General features: G+C 42.5%; 3 protein-coding genes across 6 annotated transcripts in view; 1 reads left to right on the plus strand and 2 right to left on the minus strand.

Annotated features, from left to right (window-relative positions):
- Positions 1–638: 638 nt before the first annotated feature.
- SRSF7 (serine and arginine rich splicing factor 7) lies at positions 639–5,726 on the minus strand. Of its 3 annotated transcripts, XM_079969006.1 has the most exons (9): positions 5,597–5,726; positions 4,283–4,463; positions 4,011–4,187; positions 3,078–3,152; positions 2,898–2,999; positions 2,485–2,538; positions 1,943–1,978; positions 1,241–1,282; positions 639–947 (listed from the first exon to the last, which is right to left on the minus strand). In XM_079969006.1, exons 1-9 carry the CDS (start codon positions 5,667–5,669, stop codon positions 893–895), a joined length of 795 nt encoding a protein of 264 aa, XP_079825132.1. In that variant the 5' UTR covers positions 5,670–5,726; the 3' UTR covers positions 639–892. The 3 variants fall into 3 exon arrangements, with proteins under 3 accessions (XP_079825132.1, XP_079825133.1, XP_079825134.1); XM_079969007.1 differs by lacking the exon at positions 1,241–1,282; XM_079969008.1 differs by lacking the exons at positions 1,241–1,282; positions 1,943–1,978.
- Positions 5,727–5,928: 202 nt separating this feature from the next.
- GEMIN6 (gem nuclear organelle associated protein 6) lies at positions 5,929–11,338 on the plus strand. The gene is made up of 4 exons (XM_079969076.1): positions 5,929–6,218; positions 7,967–8,101; positions 8,749–8,895; positions 10,712–11,338. The coding sequence occupies exons 3-4, from the start codon at positions 8,768–8,770 to the stop codon at positions 11,085–11,087; spliced, it is 504 nt and encodes a 167-aa protein (XP_079825202.1). The 5' UTR covers positions 5,929–6,218; positions 7,967–8,101; positions 8,749–8,767; the 3' UTR covers positions 11,088–11,338.
- A 1,212-nt stretch (positions 11,339–12,550) lies between these two features.
- The window catches only part of DHX57 (DExH-box helicase 57), a 31,988-nt gene continuing 26,823 nt past the window's right edge, over positions 12,551–17,715 (minus strand). For both annotated transcript variants that reach the window (XM_079968469.1, XM_079968470.1), the window contains exons 20-24: positions 17,011–17,148; positions 16,415–16,489; positions 16,027–16,161; positions 15,345–15,545; positions 12,551–13,934 (exon numbers count right to left, since the gene is read on the minus strand). In XM_079968469.1, the coding sequence (XP_079824595.1) occupies positions 13,791–13,934; positions 15,345–15,545; positions 16,027–16,161; positions 16,415–16,489; positions 17,011–17,148 (693 nt within the window). In that variant the 3' untranslated portion in view covers positions 12,551–13,790. The remainder of the gene's footprint in view (positions 13,935–15,344; positions 15,546–16,026; positions 16,162–16,414; positions 16,490–17,010; positions 17,149–17,715) is intronic.

Consider the following 17,715-nt stretch of genomic DNA (forward strand, 5'->3'; position numbering starts at 1 on the left):
CAATTTATGCTGTCAGCGAAGATCAACAGTCCTCAAACTAGCTTCCTGTTTTCATTAAGGGAGAAAGAATGAGTGAACTGAATAAGTGAACAAGGGAGCCTAGTAGTATGAGATAGAAACTACTTTCACAAGATCAGATTCTGCTTTGAATCAGGTTAGGATCTGCCTAATTCACTGTTACCTTCTATCCAAAATGCCTTGGGAAAAGCCCATTGCTTACACTATTTTCTTGGTATCCCAAGCTAGAACTCAAACAAAATGGCAATTTGAATACAATTTAAGGTGGCCTCATTTAAGATAATTGTGCCTGTGGTGGTATGTCATAAAAATATTCTGCTAAGCAAGCCAACTTGATTTTACAAGTTAACAGATCAAACTCCAACAGTTGTATAAATACCATTACAGAATCAGATTGACAAGCAGCTTCCTTAAAAATACCTTTGCAAGTCATAACACCCCAGAAAGCCTGAAGCACCAAATTAAATGTCACACTTAAAGCTTGATGCCCGCAGGCTAGTGGTAGCCACAAGTATTTTTAGCCAATACCCTTGCACAGTATTTGTGTACAACACTAAGGTATCTGTAATCTGCTTTTAACATGCACTTGATTAACAGAAGCAAATAGCATTACAGCAAAGTTAGAAATACACATTTTATTTCATGTGCCCATAAAAAGACCCACTTTTCAGATCACAGGATGTTATTACATACAGAAATTGTGCACTAGTCTAATGTAGCAGCTTTTACAGATTTTACTAGAAGATCAAGATCCTCGCTGCGTTAGCCCTAGAAAAGGTTTTCAGTCAACTAAATCCTTACATTTGTCAATAACACCAAAGAAATCCCTTAAAATAACGTAAACAAAATTCTTCCTATCACGTTCTTTGAAATTCTAATCCAGTCTTTCAGGACTCACACTCCTTCGAGGGCTTCCTGATGGCGAACGACTAAAAATAAAAAAGGGGGAAAAATGAAGTCACTAGGTTACTCAATGTTAAAATTAGTAAAAATTGGAAATTAATAATTAGTGTTCTTAAAAGGGGATCCATGCTACCTGCACATTAGTAATTTTAATCCTAGCACCTATTTGGATGCTGCTTTAGAAGAGGATGTTAGTTGGAATTGAAGGCTACAAGCTCTTAATGTTAAATATTGAAGCAAACTTAAAAGTTTGCATGCACCCCCATTCCCATAGGAAGTATTACCAAGCTCTCTTGCAGTGTTCAAGAAGCATACTTACCCTGAGTTAATGGAGAATGGATATAAATGGCTCATATCAAAACTGAAAAAGCAAGACTGAATATTAAATCAAGTAAAAATGCTTTTAAACACATATACTCATGAGGAACTAAAAATTCTGACACAGTCTACTATTATTATGTAACAGCTAGTTGCTGTTCAATGTCTCGATTGTCCTGCCAATTTCCTGAAGGTTTCAGTCACAACTATAAACCTTCTCCGTTTAACTTTTGAGCCATTTACATTTATTGTCCATTAACATAGCCAGGTAATATGCTCCATTATTATTAATATGCTGTATTATTATTATTAAACACCCTTTTTGAGAATGGTTCTGGACTTTGGTTAAATCTTAAATTTGCTTAAGAGCAAATTTTTATTACACTTAAGTGGCCTGCCACAGTTCCTCAGACCCTGAGTGAATAGTAATCATTCTTTTTCCCAACAGAAGATGCCAGTTTTTGTGCTTTGACCCTATTTCATGGGTATCTCCCATTATTTCACTTTTTTTAAAAAAACCTAAAAACTATTATAAAGAACTAGAAACAAATCACAGCTCAGTAGGAATTTTAACATTTAGTAACATTATTTTAATGTTTTAAATGTAGAACTGTGAATCCAGGATATACAACACTGTTATAAACTTTATTTTGATTGTTATCTGCGTAAAATGCAATATGTCTCCTTCAGAGGCTCAGCTTACCTTCTCTTTAAAGATGGTGATCTTGATTTGGAACGGCTGTTAAAACAGCATCAATTACATTACATTAGCAAACACTAGACTGATTCCAGTATCTACAGCCAGGGAGGGAAACCAGTGGACCTACAGATGTTACTGGAATACAACTCCCATCATCCCTGACTACTGCCTTTGCTGACTGAGACTGATGGGAGTTGGAGGCCAACAATAGCTGGAGGGCCACAGGTTAACTACCCCTGATCTATAGCCATGATTTATCTGTTTTAAAATAAAAGCATGAAAGAAGCTGGTAACATCTTGCAATTGGTTATTTTGATGCTGAATACTCGAGAACCACAAAGATTGCTTCTAAACTGCTTAAATGTATGGAGTAGGCTAATTGAACTCGCATTCATAGTATAAGCCTGTGTGTACAGTAGACATTTGATGCTTTCAAATTAAAACATTGCAAGAGGCATTTGGAAGTGATTAACATTTAGAAAAATGCCCATTTCACATAATTTAGCTAGTTACTAGTTACTATTTTACAAAGCATTGACGTTTACCTGCTTCTGGGTCGTGAAACGGACCTGGACCTGGATCTTGACCTTGACCGAGACCTAGGTTTTAAAGAGAAGGTACTCAATTCCAAGCTCTTAACAACACATCTATGCAGGTGAATGAAAGCTGTCATGAAACAAGGTTGTAGACATGCAGTCACAGCAATATACAAAGTTCATTAATTCTATTCATTCTGGAGGAAACTTAGAACATATGGTGCCCAGATATGCTTTTCTTCAGAGATATATGTTTGATTCAATCAAAGATTTTATTGTTGCATTTACTTATGGTTTTTTTAAATATTGCCTACAATTCCTTTTTCTTTTGTAAGCTGCTTTGAATATATGGGGTAAAAGTATTAAGATACTAATGATAATTAAATCAACTCCATGAACATTAAGCTTATTAGCAAAATTACCTTGATCTTTTTAAAGAACCTGAACGGGATCTGCGTGGCGAGACAGATCTGGATCTCCGAGGGGAGAGTGATCTTGATCTCCGAGCAGAGACAGACCTGGATCTAAAAGAAAGGTGGCTGTTACAAATATGCCATTCTGATTCTTAAACTAAAGCACCTTGTTCCAATTTTGATGCTCACCTCCGGCCACGACTTCGGCTACGTGAGCGAGAATATCTCCTTCCTCTGGACCTTGAATGAGATCGAGACCGTGACCTAGTTTTAGGTTAGATAAGAAAAGTATTAGACCACAACTTCAACAGTTAACATGTGAGCCTTTGCCGAAGCCAAAATATCTGATAATTAAAAATTAGTGTCTTGTACGTTGAAAAAAATCAGGGCCTATGTCTTGAGTATTTTTACTACCTAAAAAAGATGTTAAACTGAATAACATTTTAGAATTACAATCATAATATAAAACACTGTAATGTGTATTTAAAATAAACCTTGCAAGTTTGCAGGTCGACCCTCTTTGGCCCAAGGTCTAGCAGATCTAGACGATCTAGAAGTATCTATAGCCGGTCGCTGCATCTAGGTGTTCTCTTCAATCTAACGACGATCAAACTGACAGCCAAATGAGCCAGGTGAGGCTTGATTGACGCAAGAAGATTTTTCTAGGTGGGAATGTGGTCAATCTGGTGTTCCTCTTTTTAAACCGGAGGGGGCCCCAATTGAAAGCCAAATTTACTGTTACGGCGATCACCGTCTCAATTTTTCTGCCCTTTAAAGAATAAGGTGAAGCTAGGTGTAGATGGCTCGAGGGGATCTGGCCTCTTATGCTGATCACCTCAAGGTCTAGGAGGATCTTAATTGTCGGATTTGCAAGGCGCCTCAGCATGAAATCTTAAGGCTCGTGACATTCTGAATCAAGGCGACTGACTCAAACGAAGAAACCTGAAAGGTTTTGACCAGGTTGATTATTAACATATTAACATAGTAACACAAAATATAAACAATTGTAATATACCCACATAAATTAAAACATTTACTTTTAAAACGGTGTATCATTACCTTTTTTGCTAATAAAAACTATGATTAACTGCTGAAAACAAATCTCCTTATATCTACACATACCTGCTTCTTCTCCGACGACTGTAGCGATGACAGTCATAAGCATAATGACCTTTCTCGCCACACTCATAACATCTATCATTGGGATCAAATGGGCGGCGAGCTGGGGGTCTATCATAGCGAGACCGGCGTGGCATACCGGTTGATAACTCCACTCTAACCCTAGAGCCACAGATCACTCTGCAACAGAAACACATATTTAATAACCTAACTATGGACTCGGAATTCATTTTTATTCTTGTGTAGATAGATAACCAGTTAGCACTTGCACGTACTTTCCATCTAGCCCACGAACTGCATCTTCAGCATCTCTTGGGTCTTCAAACTCAACAAACGCAAATCCTGGAGGATTTCGCGCAATCCACACTGTGCGTAATGGTCCGTAGTAGCTGAAAGCTCTCTCAAGTTCACCTTTACCAGCACCAGTTCCTAGATTACCAACATATACTTTGGTTTCTACACACAGAAAAGAAAAAAGATTTTTTTAAAATAAAGTCCCAAGAAAATATACGTCCTTAATAGTCTTCAGTCAATTTCACTGCTATCTAAGTATTCACGTTCACTTCACTTGCCAAACTGCACTCCCACTGAACCGCAAAAGCAGGGCTGCAACCATTATAAACGCAAGTTTCCGGCATCCATGCTGGCAGCTGGGGGGGGGGGGGGCACGTCAAAGCGACAAGGAGGAGGAAAATAATACTATTATACCGACACCCTGTATCAAACGCACAAGATTTCTCCTAGTTTTTCCTGTCCATCTAATTGGGTGTTATAGTCGAGATACTCAAAGCAATTAATAATAATAATAATAATAACAACAACAACAACAACAACCTGCATAAGAAGCGCACTTCCCATACTTCAGGGCACAAAAGTTTAAGCAGGCGCGCGTTCAAGGAGAAAGGGGAACACGCCAGAAGTTGGCGAGGCTCAACGAGGCCGCCACTCCCTTTATTAGAGGCTCCTGGAAAGCGCGCCAACCGGCAGGCAGCCGGCAGAGGAAGCGCAGGCGACGGCAACTGACCTTCGGGCCCTCCGGCGCCGCTTCTCCGCCCTCGCGCCGCCCTCCCTCCGCCGACGGCTCAGCCAAACGCGCCGCCGCCGCCCTCGCGGCTTCTTCCCTCGGCCAGCCAGCCCGCCCACCTCCTCTTCCTCGCTGCCGAAGGCGAGCGGAGGAGCCCTGGGCGCCGCCATCTTTGGCGCCGCCTCCATTTTGCCCGCGCAGCGTCAGTGGCGCCCAAGGGAGGGAAAACAAACCCCGCCAGCTCCGGCCACAAGCGCCGTCTGCCGTTACCCCGAGGGGAGTCCCCTCCTCACACCAAGCCAGCGGCGCAGTTCCAACGTCCGAAACGCCACAGCGCCGAACCCGGGGGTCGCTTTCTCCTCAGCGCAGCCGGCGACCATGCCTGTGCAAAATGGCGGCGGCAGTGGCGGCACTTTGCCGCTTAACGGGCTTCTTCGCCGCCGCCGCCGCCACGGAATACGGCCTGGGCACCGCGGATTTAGCTAAGCGGGGCAGCGAAAAGAGGCAAAGAGAGGCGTCGCTGCGGTCTCTTCTCCACCCGCTTCTCCCAGCTCGCTCCACTCACCTCCACCGTAACGGCCATACCGCGACATCTTCGCCCGAGCAGGGGGGGAAAGCCCAACCGTCTCCACGCGCATGCGGACTCGCGGGGCCTTATATAGGAGGTGCCGTTGGCGCGCATGCGCGTAACAATGGCCAGGCCCCCGCGGGCCGGCAAGGCGGGAAGAAAGTCAGCTTTCGGTTTCCGTAGCAACGCCAGGCTGGAAGGAGGGAGGGAGGGAGCGGAGGCTGAGACAGCCTCCATTTTGGGAACGCGGTTATTGCCCGAGCGTGTAATTTGCCCGTTTGAAAACACGTGCCGTTTTCTCGGGTATATCATTATCATTATCATCGAGCGCCCCACCGTACGCCGCTCAGCAACATTTCACTCAGATTTTCTACGATGGCTTCCCGGTGTGGAAGCGGATTTTCATATATTTGCGCGTTCGGAAAGTTTGGTCCGCACTGAATTTTTTTAGGGGGTTGCTCAAGGAGGAGTGAAGGGTTTGGGAAAATTGGTGCTCGTGAAAAGGCAATGGTCGCTGAGAAGCTCCTTGCAACCAATGAAAGGGATCGCTTGTTCCCTCAAATCCACGTGTCTTGAGTCCATTTGCGCCCCCTATGTTCTGCTACAGTAAATCAATACAGTATTTCTATGTTGTCCATTGGGAAACCGATGGCTGTTAACCTTTTAAAAGGTGGTTTATTTTTTACACTCCGCCCAAGGACCTCCAGCCAACAGCGAATAAGAACGTGAGAGCCTTCTGAATAAAATGAACAATAACAGAACATCGGTCAGTTTTCTTCACTCCAGGCATCACACCAGATTAAAGAGCTTGTTGTAAAATAATGGCATACGTTTAGCCTTAAATGTGAGCGTGCATTCGTGGGCCTTGAGGGCAATTCCTCAGCTTCCTCTAAACTGCACTTCATTCTCTGAGGAGGAAAGAGATTCCTCGTAACACTAGTATGTAAAAGGCATAATGTTTAGTCGTTTAGTCGTGTCCGACTCTTCGTGACCCCATGGACCAGAGAACGCCAGGCACTCCTGTCCTCCACTGCCCCCCGCAGTTTGGTCAAACTCATGCTGGTAGCCTCGAGAACACTGTCCAACCATCTCGTCCTCTGTCGTCCCCTTCTCCTTGTGCCCTCCATCTTTCCCAACATCAGGGTCTTTTCCAGGGAGTCTTCTCTTCTCATGGGGTGGCCAAAGTATTGGAGCCTCAGCTTCAGGATCTGTCCTTCCAGTGAGCACTCAGGGCTGATTTCCTTCAGAATGGAGAGGTTTGATCTTCTTGCAGTCCATGGGACTCTCAAGAGTCTCCTCCAGCACCATAATTCAAAAGCATCAATTCTTCGGCGATCAGCCTTCTTTATGGTCCAGCTCTCACTTTCATACATCACTACTGGGAAAACCATAGCTTTAACTATACGGAAGGCATAATGGTGCACTCCAAAGTCGGTTTTCTCAGGTGAGACTCACTACGTTCAATAGAGCTGACTCGAGAGTCATGCTCTATTTCTGTGCATGTTTATACAGAGGCTAACCCGAGTAAGTTCAATTGAACCAAGGGCTTCCCAAACTCTGGTCTCTAGCAATTTTTGGACTACGGTTCCCATCATCCCTGACCACTGGTCCTGCTAGCTAGGGATGATGGGAGTTGTAGTTCAAAAAAAACAGCTAGCGAGCAGAGTTTGGGAAACCCAGGTTAAGTCTATATGGGATTGAAACCTGACCCATTGTTTTGGGCTACTTCATGCAATGCAAACTGGCTAGATTGGTTCGTAAATCGCTCTGAGTTGCCTTGGGTAAGATAAAGCGACTAACAAATGTAATATAAAAATACTATCTTTGGAACGGAAAGCACAACGCACGCTAGGGAAAACCCTACTATTCTACAGTAACATAAAGGAACAAACACCCTCCTTGCTTTAAAATATTGTAACCCCCATCCTGGGACTATTACAAAAGCTTTTTAAAAACGTGCCTTTAAAAAAGTCCCTTGAAGCTGCAATTCTAGGCATACTCGCTGGATTCAGGGCGACTTAATCCGAACAAAATTATTTTGCATTCGCACTCTGGAAAACTAATCTTAACACTTACCCACTAAACTTTACAGGAGTTGCCTCTGATTAGTCATCTATTAGGATTTGCCCTCTGAATCGGCTTTTAATTTTCTTTTTAACCTTAGGCAAAGAGAGGCGGAGTAAGCAAAATAGGGTAAATTATCATTTGCTGCCGGACTGCTTAAACTTCTGAGCTCTGCCAGCTCCTTCTGCGGGGCTGCTTGCTGAGCGCGGTTATTCTTAGGGCGTGAGATGGGAGTGAATATGCCATGAATGAAGGGGTTGCCAGTAAGCAGCTGTTTCCGGATATTGCTTTTTTGCAGAGGAGGAACTTGAAACTACAACCCGATGCATTCTGGGCCCAAGCAATGACGACGGGAGCGAAACGCTGCATGCGTTTCGCCTGAATCCCTCGCCTTCTTTACCGGCTGGATTACAGGGAAACTCGCATTTCATCTTTAGCGGTGAGTGCGATGGGAAAATGTTGTTGATCCGGCTCCGTGCCTCTTTTATGGGCATAAAGGCAGAGAAGAAGCAAGAACTGTGTGGGTGAACGGGGGCGCTTTAGATTCCAAATAAACTTCTGCGCTGGGAGTGCAGACCCTTTCCAAAACATGCCCTCGCTCCGGGTTGAATAACACTTTATTATTTGCACAGTAAGATTATTTTTTGGAGAAACATGCCCTGATCTCGAGTATAAAAAGAGTGGGTGGAAGATATGTTTAGCTGTGATACTTGGTGCCCTTATTGCATTTCTTGAGTCTCTAAAGTCAATTGCGTTAGATTGTAAACCTTATTTTTTAAAATTTGCGTCCTACTTTTGGCTGTTTAACATTCTATGGCCTTATAAATGTTATTTGTGGGAAGGAAGTTATTGGTTTTCGGTTAATATGTATTTTGTGTTCTCATTTTTTATGTTGTGAACAGCCCCTATGATCTTTGGAGGAAGAGCAGTATACAAAATTAATAAATGAGAAATAAAAAAAATAAACAAATCTAGGATTGTGCTGTTGTTCCTAACTTCTAGATACGAGCGGGATATCTAGACATTGTTTTAACAGACAGCTTTATCAACCTTTGCTGATCAGTGTGTTTTTTGTTTTCTCATTTGGTTCAGCAAATAGGAAATATGACTGAGTGGCAGAGGAAGACACCTTTGGAATGGCTGACTTATGTGAATAAAGAAATTGAAGTTCTGGCTGCTGAGAAACAGAATTATAAAGGATGGGTTTTAACAGTTGATCCAGTGTCTGCCAAGTAAGCAGGAGTTCAGTATGCATGGAAGTGTGATACGCAGAGAGAGAGAGATGTACAGTGGTGCCTCACAAGACGAAATTAATCCGTTCTGTGAGGCTCTTCGTATAGCGGTTTTTTCATCTTGCGAAGCAAGCCCATTGACAGCTTAGCGGTTTAGCGGCTTTTAGCGGATCAGCTGATAAGCGGCTTATCAGCGGATCAGCTGATAAGCGGCTTAGCGGCTTAGGAAAAAGGGGGGGGGAAGGGGAAAAAACCCGCAGGAACTTGCAAGACATTTTCGTCTTGCGAAGCAAGCCCATAGGGAAATTCGTCTTGCGAAGCGCCTCCAAAATGGAGGCGTCCTTTCGTCTAGCGGGTTTTCTGTCTTGCGAGGCGTTCATCTTCCGGGGCACCACTGTATCAAAATTTATTTTATTTTCAAAACCATGAATCAGAACAAGAATTGGGAGGGGAAGGGGGAAGCACAACCATTAGTAGAAAAACAAATCTGTAAAATATCTGTAAATTTTACTTTCTACTCAGCATGTGGTTAGCCTGTTGTTGCTGCTGCTATGACAAATGTCTGATGTCTGGCTTCACACTTCAGAATTTCTATTCACACCAACAACTAGAAATTTGCCCTACAATTTATTCTTTTCACTGATATTCTCATAAATAGGACAGCTGAACAAGTAGAAGGGAAAAAGAGGAAAATGTTTGAGACAGCATCAGATGAGTTTTCTACACTGGTAAAATTGAGACAGTATGATCAGGTCACTGACCATCAGCGTTAAGGTTTAGCAGTGGTATTCCACATTGCCTAAGAATGTGGGCTTTTGATTTTTGTTTTAGTTCTTATGTTTGCACTTTTTTGTATGTTTGTTAACAAATCATTAACTTTTTTGAAAAGATGTGGGAAGCAACTCACTCTATATGCCTTTAGACAATTTTCTTTCATAATAGTTCTAGTTAATATTAACCATTTTAAAATGGAGCATGGTCTAAAAATGTGGGGTGAGGTTAAAAGATTTGGGATTGGTTTATAGGACCAAATGCATCTGCAATAGATTGGTTTTAAGTACAGTACTTGCCACTTCACTTTCATGAGATACTTCATTAGCTTGAGTTTTTGTATATACCACAGAAGGGTAAAAGTTTAGCAACTAGGAATTACTGTGATGCGCCAACTGAAACCTCTGTTCTTCCAAAATGAAATGATTTTAGTATTTCTGCATCCCATACTTACTATAAGGGCTGAGTTGTACCTTTCGATTTTCAGTGGCTAAATACATGGATGCTATTGAACTAAACACTACTGAGTTGGGAGGGTGTTACTTTGAGGGAATGCATTTATTTGTATAGATTTGTATTTTAGTGCTTGAAAAATGTGTAACAGTGGGAAAAAATGTTATGAACAATGACACTTGGCATGCATTGCTTATTGTACAGTAGGCACTGGCTAGCTACAGTGGCTGAAATATTTTTAAGGATTAGGTGAACTGACCCTAGTAACATTTTCAGACAATAAGACTGCTGGTTAATATAGCTAATGTTGGCATAACAACTTGCACTCTTTTTGTTGGTGTGATGTAATGGGATCAGCCTGGAATGCTATTGCAATTCCACACATTTGTAATTTTTCACTGTGGGGGCGGATGGCTGCTGCATTCTGACCTGAATGCTTCATGGTGCAGGTGCTTGTGGGACGGAGACATTGGGGCTTGTGTGTTTTGATGAGATAAAGTTGAGTATAAATTTGATAGCATTTAGCATGTGAGATTTCTGTAGGTCTTTCCACCAAGTTGCAAAACTTTATGTGAATTCCTTTTCTTGACAGCATTCTTCTGGCAAATCCTCTTGAGAACGGAAAAGTGTCTGTTTCAGGCATCTTGGGGCATGCAGTGCAAGAGGTGAAGATATTGTCCGAAGCATCTGATGCTATGAAAGAGAAACTTGCCCACCTATTCATGCCTGGAGAAAGCCAAACTTACAGTCAGGAGGAGCTGGAGGACAAGAAAAGCAGCTTGAAGAACTGGTTGGAGAAAAACCATATTCCTGTAAGGGAGCAAGGAGAGTCACAAATAACACTCTGTGTTGCAGGGGTGTTGACTATTGACCCACCGTATGGACCAGAGGATTGCAATAGTTCCAATGAAATAATTTTGTCTCGAGTTCAAGGATTGATACAAAGTTATCTTGGCCTTCAGCAATGACAGAGTTGAAGAATTGGGATGAAGTTACCTACTTGCAAAGGGCTTCTAGTTATATTGGGAGGCTGATCTATAAAATACTGTTGAATTTCCCCTCAATTTAGGCATTTTGTGTTCCTAAGTGCTATCAGAAAGTCACAGTCAAAATAGAATGGTTTTTCTGGATTTGTTTTGTGAAGAAATGGCAAATGTAACAAATATGCACTATATATATTTTTTATATGAAAATAAGCATTGACGTTAGTTTTTATGTCTTCCTTTTGGGATCCTGTGAATGCTCCTTTATATTCAATTACTATTAGTCATGAAGAGTCACATATGAAAGCATCACATTCTTACCACTCAGTACTGGTATTAAATTAGGAATACCTCTATGAACTACAGTTCATAATATACAAGCAGAATAATTACAATAGCTGAGGAAACACATCATATGTAGCTTGTACTTTCACATATTCAAAACCCCTAAAATTGCTGCTTTCATCTTTGTCCTTATCTGAAAATCTTTGTATTCACTGGAAAGTGATGTGTTTTAAGTCTTTATGAGAAGTGATATGGTGACAGGTCGCTGCAGTATATGCAGCCAGTGAACCGGCAAGTAATCTTCTACACTGAAGGCTATTGCTTCTGTTACAGGGTGTCAGGGAAGATCTACTACACAAACCTCTATAGCAGAATTTCCTCCTGATAAGACACTCATGGGGCAATTCAACTGATCCTGTTACACAGATGCAAGTGGATTTACTTGAGTTAATATCCACATCAAAACCTCGTGGTTTGTGAGACCCTCCCCAGAGGATGTTAGTGAGGACAGAGAAAGCCCTGAAGAGACCAAAGGCATAGCAGGCTTTGTTTAAGCTGCTCAGCCTCCCCACTTAACAGCTGATGTGTGGGGTATCACAACAACAGGAGTTTCTTTCCCGTGCATCCTCCAGCCTCCTGCCAGCCGCAGAGCTTCAATTATAGTTGTGCATATTTTTGGATACAGTATTTTTGGTATGGATTGAAGAGAGCGCAACAGAGGGTGTTTAAAGAGTGTTTAGAAGGTGTTCCCCACTAGGCAATTTCACTTATGCATGCAGGGGACTGGAACATAACCCCTGCACAAGTGGGAAGTTACAGTGGTGCCTCGCAAGACGAAATTAATCCGTTCCGTGAGGCTCTTCGTATAGCGGTTTTTTCGTCTTGCGAAGCAAGCCCATTGACAGCTTAGCGGATTAGCGCTATTAGCGGTTTAGCGGCTTTTAGCGGATCAGCTGATAAGCGGCTTAGGAAGAGGGGGGAAAAGGGGGAAAAACCCCGCAGGAACTCGCAAGACATTTTGTCTTGCGAAGCAAGCCCATAGGGAAATTCGTTTTGCAAAGCGCCTCCAAAACAGAAAACCCTTTCGTCTAGCGGGTTTTCCGTCTTGCGAGGCGCCACTGTACCTGTACATAATTTCTTGCAAAAAAGAAACATCAAACTAGTTTACAAATCCAATGAACAAGTTCCTGTTTATTTATAGAGCTTGTTGATCACCATTACCTCCAACCAATGAGCACCTCAGGTGACATACATAGTTACTATACAGAGTTTTATTTTTATTTTTAACCACCAGCAGGCTCGTTTCTATCGCCATAGCAATTGTGCATTCTCCACTCCTGCCCCAATGTTGGTTTACTGTTTTTAAAAATCCTTCAATGCACCTTTTTGGGAGCTTCTGTTCAAGTCCCATTAATTTCTGCAGGATTGTGCTCCTTGTTTATAAGAAGTTGCTAGGCTGATGAGAGTCCACAAGTCATAATGAACTGTACTGAAAGAAGCCTCTTTTGTACTTGCATTCCTCAACCATTTCTTCTGACCTGTGAAAGATCTGGTTTCAGGAGCCAGCGGGGCGCAGAACTAGGATGTAACAACATTATCTTCATGTCTTGCTTTTGCAAAAACTTGGCACACCTCAAACTTACTGCTTTCATAAGTGCTGTCTTGTCAAGGACAACTAGACTAACCCTTTGAGAACACAGCCTTTGGCAAGCTGTAATTTGAGCCCTGTGTGCTCGCTCGCGCGCGCGCGCTCTCTCTCTCTCTCTCTCTCTCTCTCTCTCTCACACACACACACACACACACACACACACCAGCTCATATAGAACCTGGTTCATTTTTATACTAAAGACCATTTATCTTTCATTTAAATTTTTGGCAACCGACATTGATTAATTGATCAGATTAGGACAGGTTTTAGGGAAAGCTTACAGGGGAATCCACTTTAGAATTTAGGAAAATACAAACAGTTGCTATAGTAAACATCAAGTCCTGCCTTAAGGAGAAGAGGCAAGTCAATAGACCATCATTTTGTAGCAAAAAGAGTTAATCCTTAATTGGACAAAAACAGTAACAAGAAAAACACATTAGAATTGAATGTTTTTGGATCTCTCTTGAGTTTTCATTGGCATAAATAACAATACTGTAGTCTCTCACTCTGTACTTCACAGATTGCTCCTGGAAAGGAAACACTTGTGTTTCCCTTAAAATATGCCAACTTTTCCATGATTTGGGTGAAAAAAACCCACCACCTTGTTTCTCCAGCCCCATTAAGTCCATTAGGGCTACTCCAAATATAGTGGTTTCTTTGATTGCCACTTTGCCTTTAGGCTTCCAGGCATCCGTGTTGCTTCCATCTCTATTGCCATTGTTCTGCTGATATGTCTTTATACCAAATGCTCCATGCTATTGTGTGGTCACAAGTTTAACAATCATGCTAATGATACGAGACCCTCGAGGGCAGGTACAAAGATCTATGCTGGGGTTTTTTACTTTATCCTGGAGTAGCTGGTCAAGCTCACAGCGAAGTTCTTTCACTAGTTCGGCTACCTGAAAAACACAAATATTCTTATGAATTAAGCTGCTTAGGGGTAGTCCAGGCCAGATCACAAGCCCCCATCATCTCTGACTATTAGGCCATGCTGACTGGGAGTTGCGAGTCCGGCAAAACCTGAGGTTCCTCACACTACATTAGAAGTTACTTCTGAAGCCCCTGGTCCTCCCTCTGATATTGCATGAAAGACCTGCTGTACTTTTTATGCTTAACATTTGTACTCGCATAAAAGAGGCTCAGGATGTGGGTAGTGCTGTGGGTTAAACCTAGGGCTAGGGCTTGCCGATCAGATGGTCGGTGGTTCAAATCCCCGGGACGGGGTGAGCTCCTGTTGCTTGGTCCCTGCTCCTGCCAACCTAGCAGTTTGAAAGCACAACAAAGTGCAAGTAGATAAATAGGTACCGCTCCAGCGGGAAGGTAAACGGCGTTTCCGTGCGCTGCTCTGGTTCTCCAGAAGCGGCTTAGTCATGCTGGCCACATGACCCGGAAGCTGTACGCCGGCTCCCTCGGCCAATAAAGCAAGATGAGCGCCGCAACCCCAGAGTCGTCTGCGACTGGACCTAATGGTCAGGGGTCCCTTTACCTTTAAAAGAGGCTCAACTGGGGCATTGCCTGAAAACTATGATGACATTAATGTCCTTAAGAATCGCAACAAATAGAAGATCAAAGGCACTGCATTTTTTCAACTGCACAGGTCATACCTACACCACTTGGGATTTTTCTCATTTGACTGGATTTTGTGTTCATTAATGCTCTGCACAGTACAGTTGGACCTTTTAAACTTTTTATGCCTTTTCTTCTTGTATATCCAGGGTTAACACCCCCACAGATGATATAGCATTATGCATCCAACAGTGTCATAATGCTGGAAGAATTTTGTTAGTCTAAGGTGCCACAACACTCTGTTGCTTTTATCCAGATGAAGACCTGAGAGGCAAATTTAGCTTTTGGCGGTACTGATACAATTTGTCCTGCCGTCTACAGCCTGGGGTTTGTTGTGCTCATGAAAGCGCCTATGCAAATTGTACTGCAGGGTATTATAACCATAAACCGCAGAGTTGATACCCAAGAGATGAGGACATCTGACTAAATTTCTGAAAGATCTTTGGTTCTTAAATAGCTGGTCATGCAGACATAAAGAACAACCTGACCTTTCAACTTAGGAAAGTAAACACACTTGTTGGACCAGATGCTGCCCATGCAATTCTATAAGCCTATTGGAATTAGTGTCCATTTTAGCCCAGTGGACTTAATGTCTCAAGAGGAAATTTGGTTAAGGGTCATAACCCATTTCCTGGATGCCAGTACAAAGTAGAATGAGCTGTTCCTCTCCCCTTGGTACAATGAAAATAATTTCCCCATCATAAGCAATTAGATGCAATGTGATGAGTTGCTCATTTTCTTACCTGGTGTGAGGCTGCAACAAAACGAATCCACCCATCGTCCAAAGAAACAACAAACTCTCCCTTCTGAAGATGCACATTAATACGGCCGCCTCCAAACAAGATCAGTGGGTACACAGACACCATGCTGCAGTCTCGAATAAACACCCGGCTGGTTTTTACCATCTCGTGATACACTAAGTAAGGGCTATCAAAGTGCCTTGTCTGAAACAAGGAACCCAAAAAAACTGTGGTGAAACTTCAACAACAACAACAACAACAGGTTCCACACCTATCACTTCAGTTATACAATATATGACAGAGGCCATTGGTTTTGCTGGGGAAAGGTTGTCCAATGCCAGCATACCATTTGCTAGGCAGCAGGGGTAGGAGAAGTCTGAAATCTTTACACAAATTTCACATGGGATAAAGGAAATTGGCTGAAAATCAAATGGGACAAGTTGGTCATAAATTAAGTCCCATTGATTCCAATGTGAACTAAGTTTAACTAAGATTAGCCTGCTTCTCATCTTATGCATCTGTGCATAGATACAAGTCCAACAGATTACAATGAGGCTTACTGATGTGTAAATGCAAGGAATTGCACTATGGACTGTTGATTGGTTTGCATGCCCCTCTTCCAAGAAGGAATTGTATGTGTGTGGACAACAGGTACAGAATGACTGACTGGGGGTGGGAAAATCACCTGGTAGTTTACAGAGGATGGATGAATGTGAACAGAGCCCTCCTTCTTGGTAACAAACTTCAGCTCTGCAGCTTTTGGCTTCATTTTAACAGCTCCTGTACTGGTCTTCTGATATTTCCCTTCTGGCAGTTTCACCTAAAACAGTAAAAAACAGTGATAGAAATACTTATAAGCAACTTCCATTCAGTAGGGTCGTGCAGAAGGAGATGTTTCTTTAAAGCACTGGAAATACTGAAAAGTCTCTAAACCCAACAGAAGCACAAGAGAGATTCCCTTTTGAGGAATTGCTAATAGCAAGTAGCTCAGCTTTCAAGCATGCAGCATAGAACAAATGCAATGTGTGCAATATGGACAGAAAAAGAGAAATGAAAAAGCACTGCCCTCTTACCTGAACCACATTGGGATACAGAGCAGCACATAATATGGCTGATATCAGCTTGAAGTTGTCCGCATTAGAATTTGCCTGTGATATAAACAAAAGGGTACCTACAAGTTAGTGCAGAAGTTTGCATGAAACTGGGCAAGCACATCACCTTGAGAATTCCAGCTTTCATGTAAAGGTAAGCTTCCAGACCTTATAGTTACAGAGATATTTTTTAGAAAATATGAAGGCATCTATTTTATTTTATTTTTAAAATCTCTCAAGTGTTAAGTGGTAGAAGCTCTGGGCCCTATATGCCCCTCCCTAAAATGGGGGGACACCTCTGGACTTTTTTTAATCAGCTGGGAAGAAAAGGGTTTTCACATAATCGGGAAGCTCCAAATCACTGAACTGCCCAAGGTTCTAGCTGTCATTTTGGTTCCATTAAATCATGACAAGGAGAGTAGAAATAGAAGGGGTGGGAGGGAAAAATGAATGCCGTTATTTGGACAGATGAGGAAAGTGGCAGAGAATGAGAGGAAGAACACCGTATAAAAGCTTATACGTTGTACAAAAGGCAATGGATGAATGAGACAGGGCAACTCCATTGTCACTCCTGTTACCTCTTCTCCAGTTGCTTCCAGAACGCCGTCTCCTCCCTGAGACCACCTCCTCTCGATATCCTTGGCTCTGAGTCCCTCTTTCACAAATCCAATGTCAGACAACAGTTCTGTGAACTGCCTTTTTAAACTGGCCATTTGCTATGGAAGAGAGAGAAAGAACACCTTTGAATAATGAATAACGTTAAGAGTTCTGAACTGTGTCAAGTGATGTCCACCTTCTGTTCTCACTCTTTCCAAACACCAGCGGTAAGCCACAAAAGACTCATGGGTCACAGCCAGCTTGTGGCTGACTTCATTTTGCCCACTGCCACTGTTGCAAATCTGGGGAAGAGAGGAAAAGCTATGCTGGGAAATGTGAACTGCATCTACTGTGGAAAAATATGTGAAAATATACTCTGAGGAAATACTGAATGGTTGTTGGGACTCCTGGTATGGTAGTTCCGTAACATACCTAGTATGGGGGACGCTGATCTTCAAACTGTGTTCCAGGCAGCATTGTTGAACCTCCACTTATTCGGGGTTATTCAAAGTGAAACCAAGCTTGCCCACCCCTACAGATTTTTCCCTGCAACATGCAATTGTGTTGGGTGCCTTTCCAGGGCACAGTCTCCCTTCCCATAGAATGGCAGAAAGGCTCAAGTGGACTGGCCAATCTGCTAACTGAACTAAGAATACACCCTAGAACACAGCCCAGAATGAACTGCA

Source organism: Podarcis cretensis (assembly GCF_951804945.1).
Source record: "Podarcis cretensis genome assembly, chromosome: 3".
Lineage (NCBI taxonomy): Eukaryota > Metazoa > Chordata > Lepidosauria > Squamata > Lacertidae > Podarcis > Podarcis cretensis.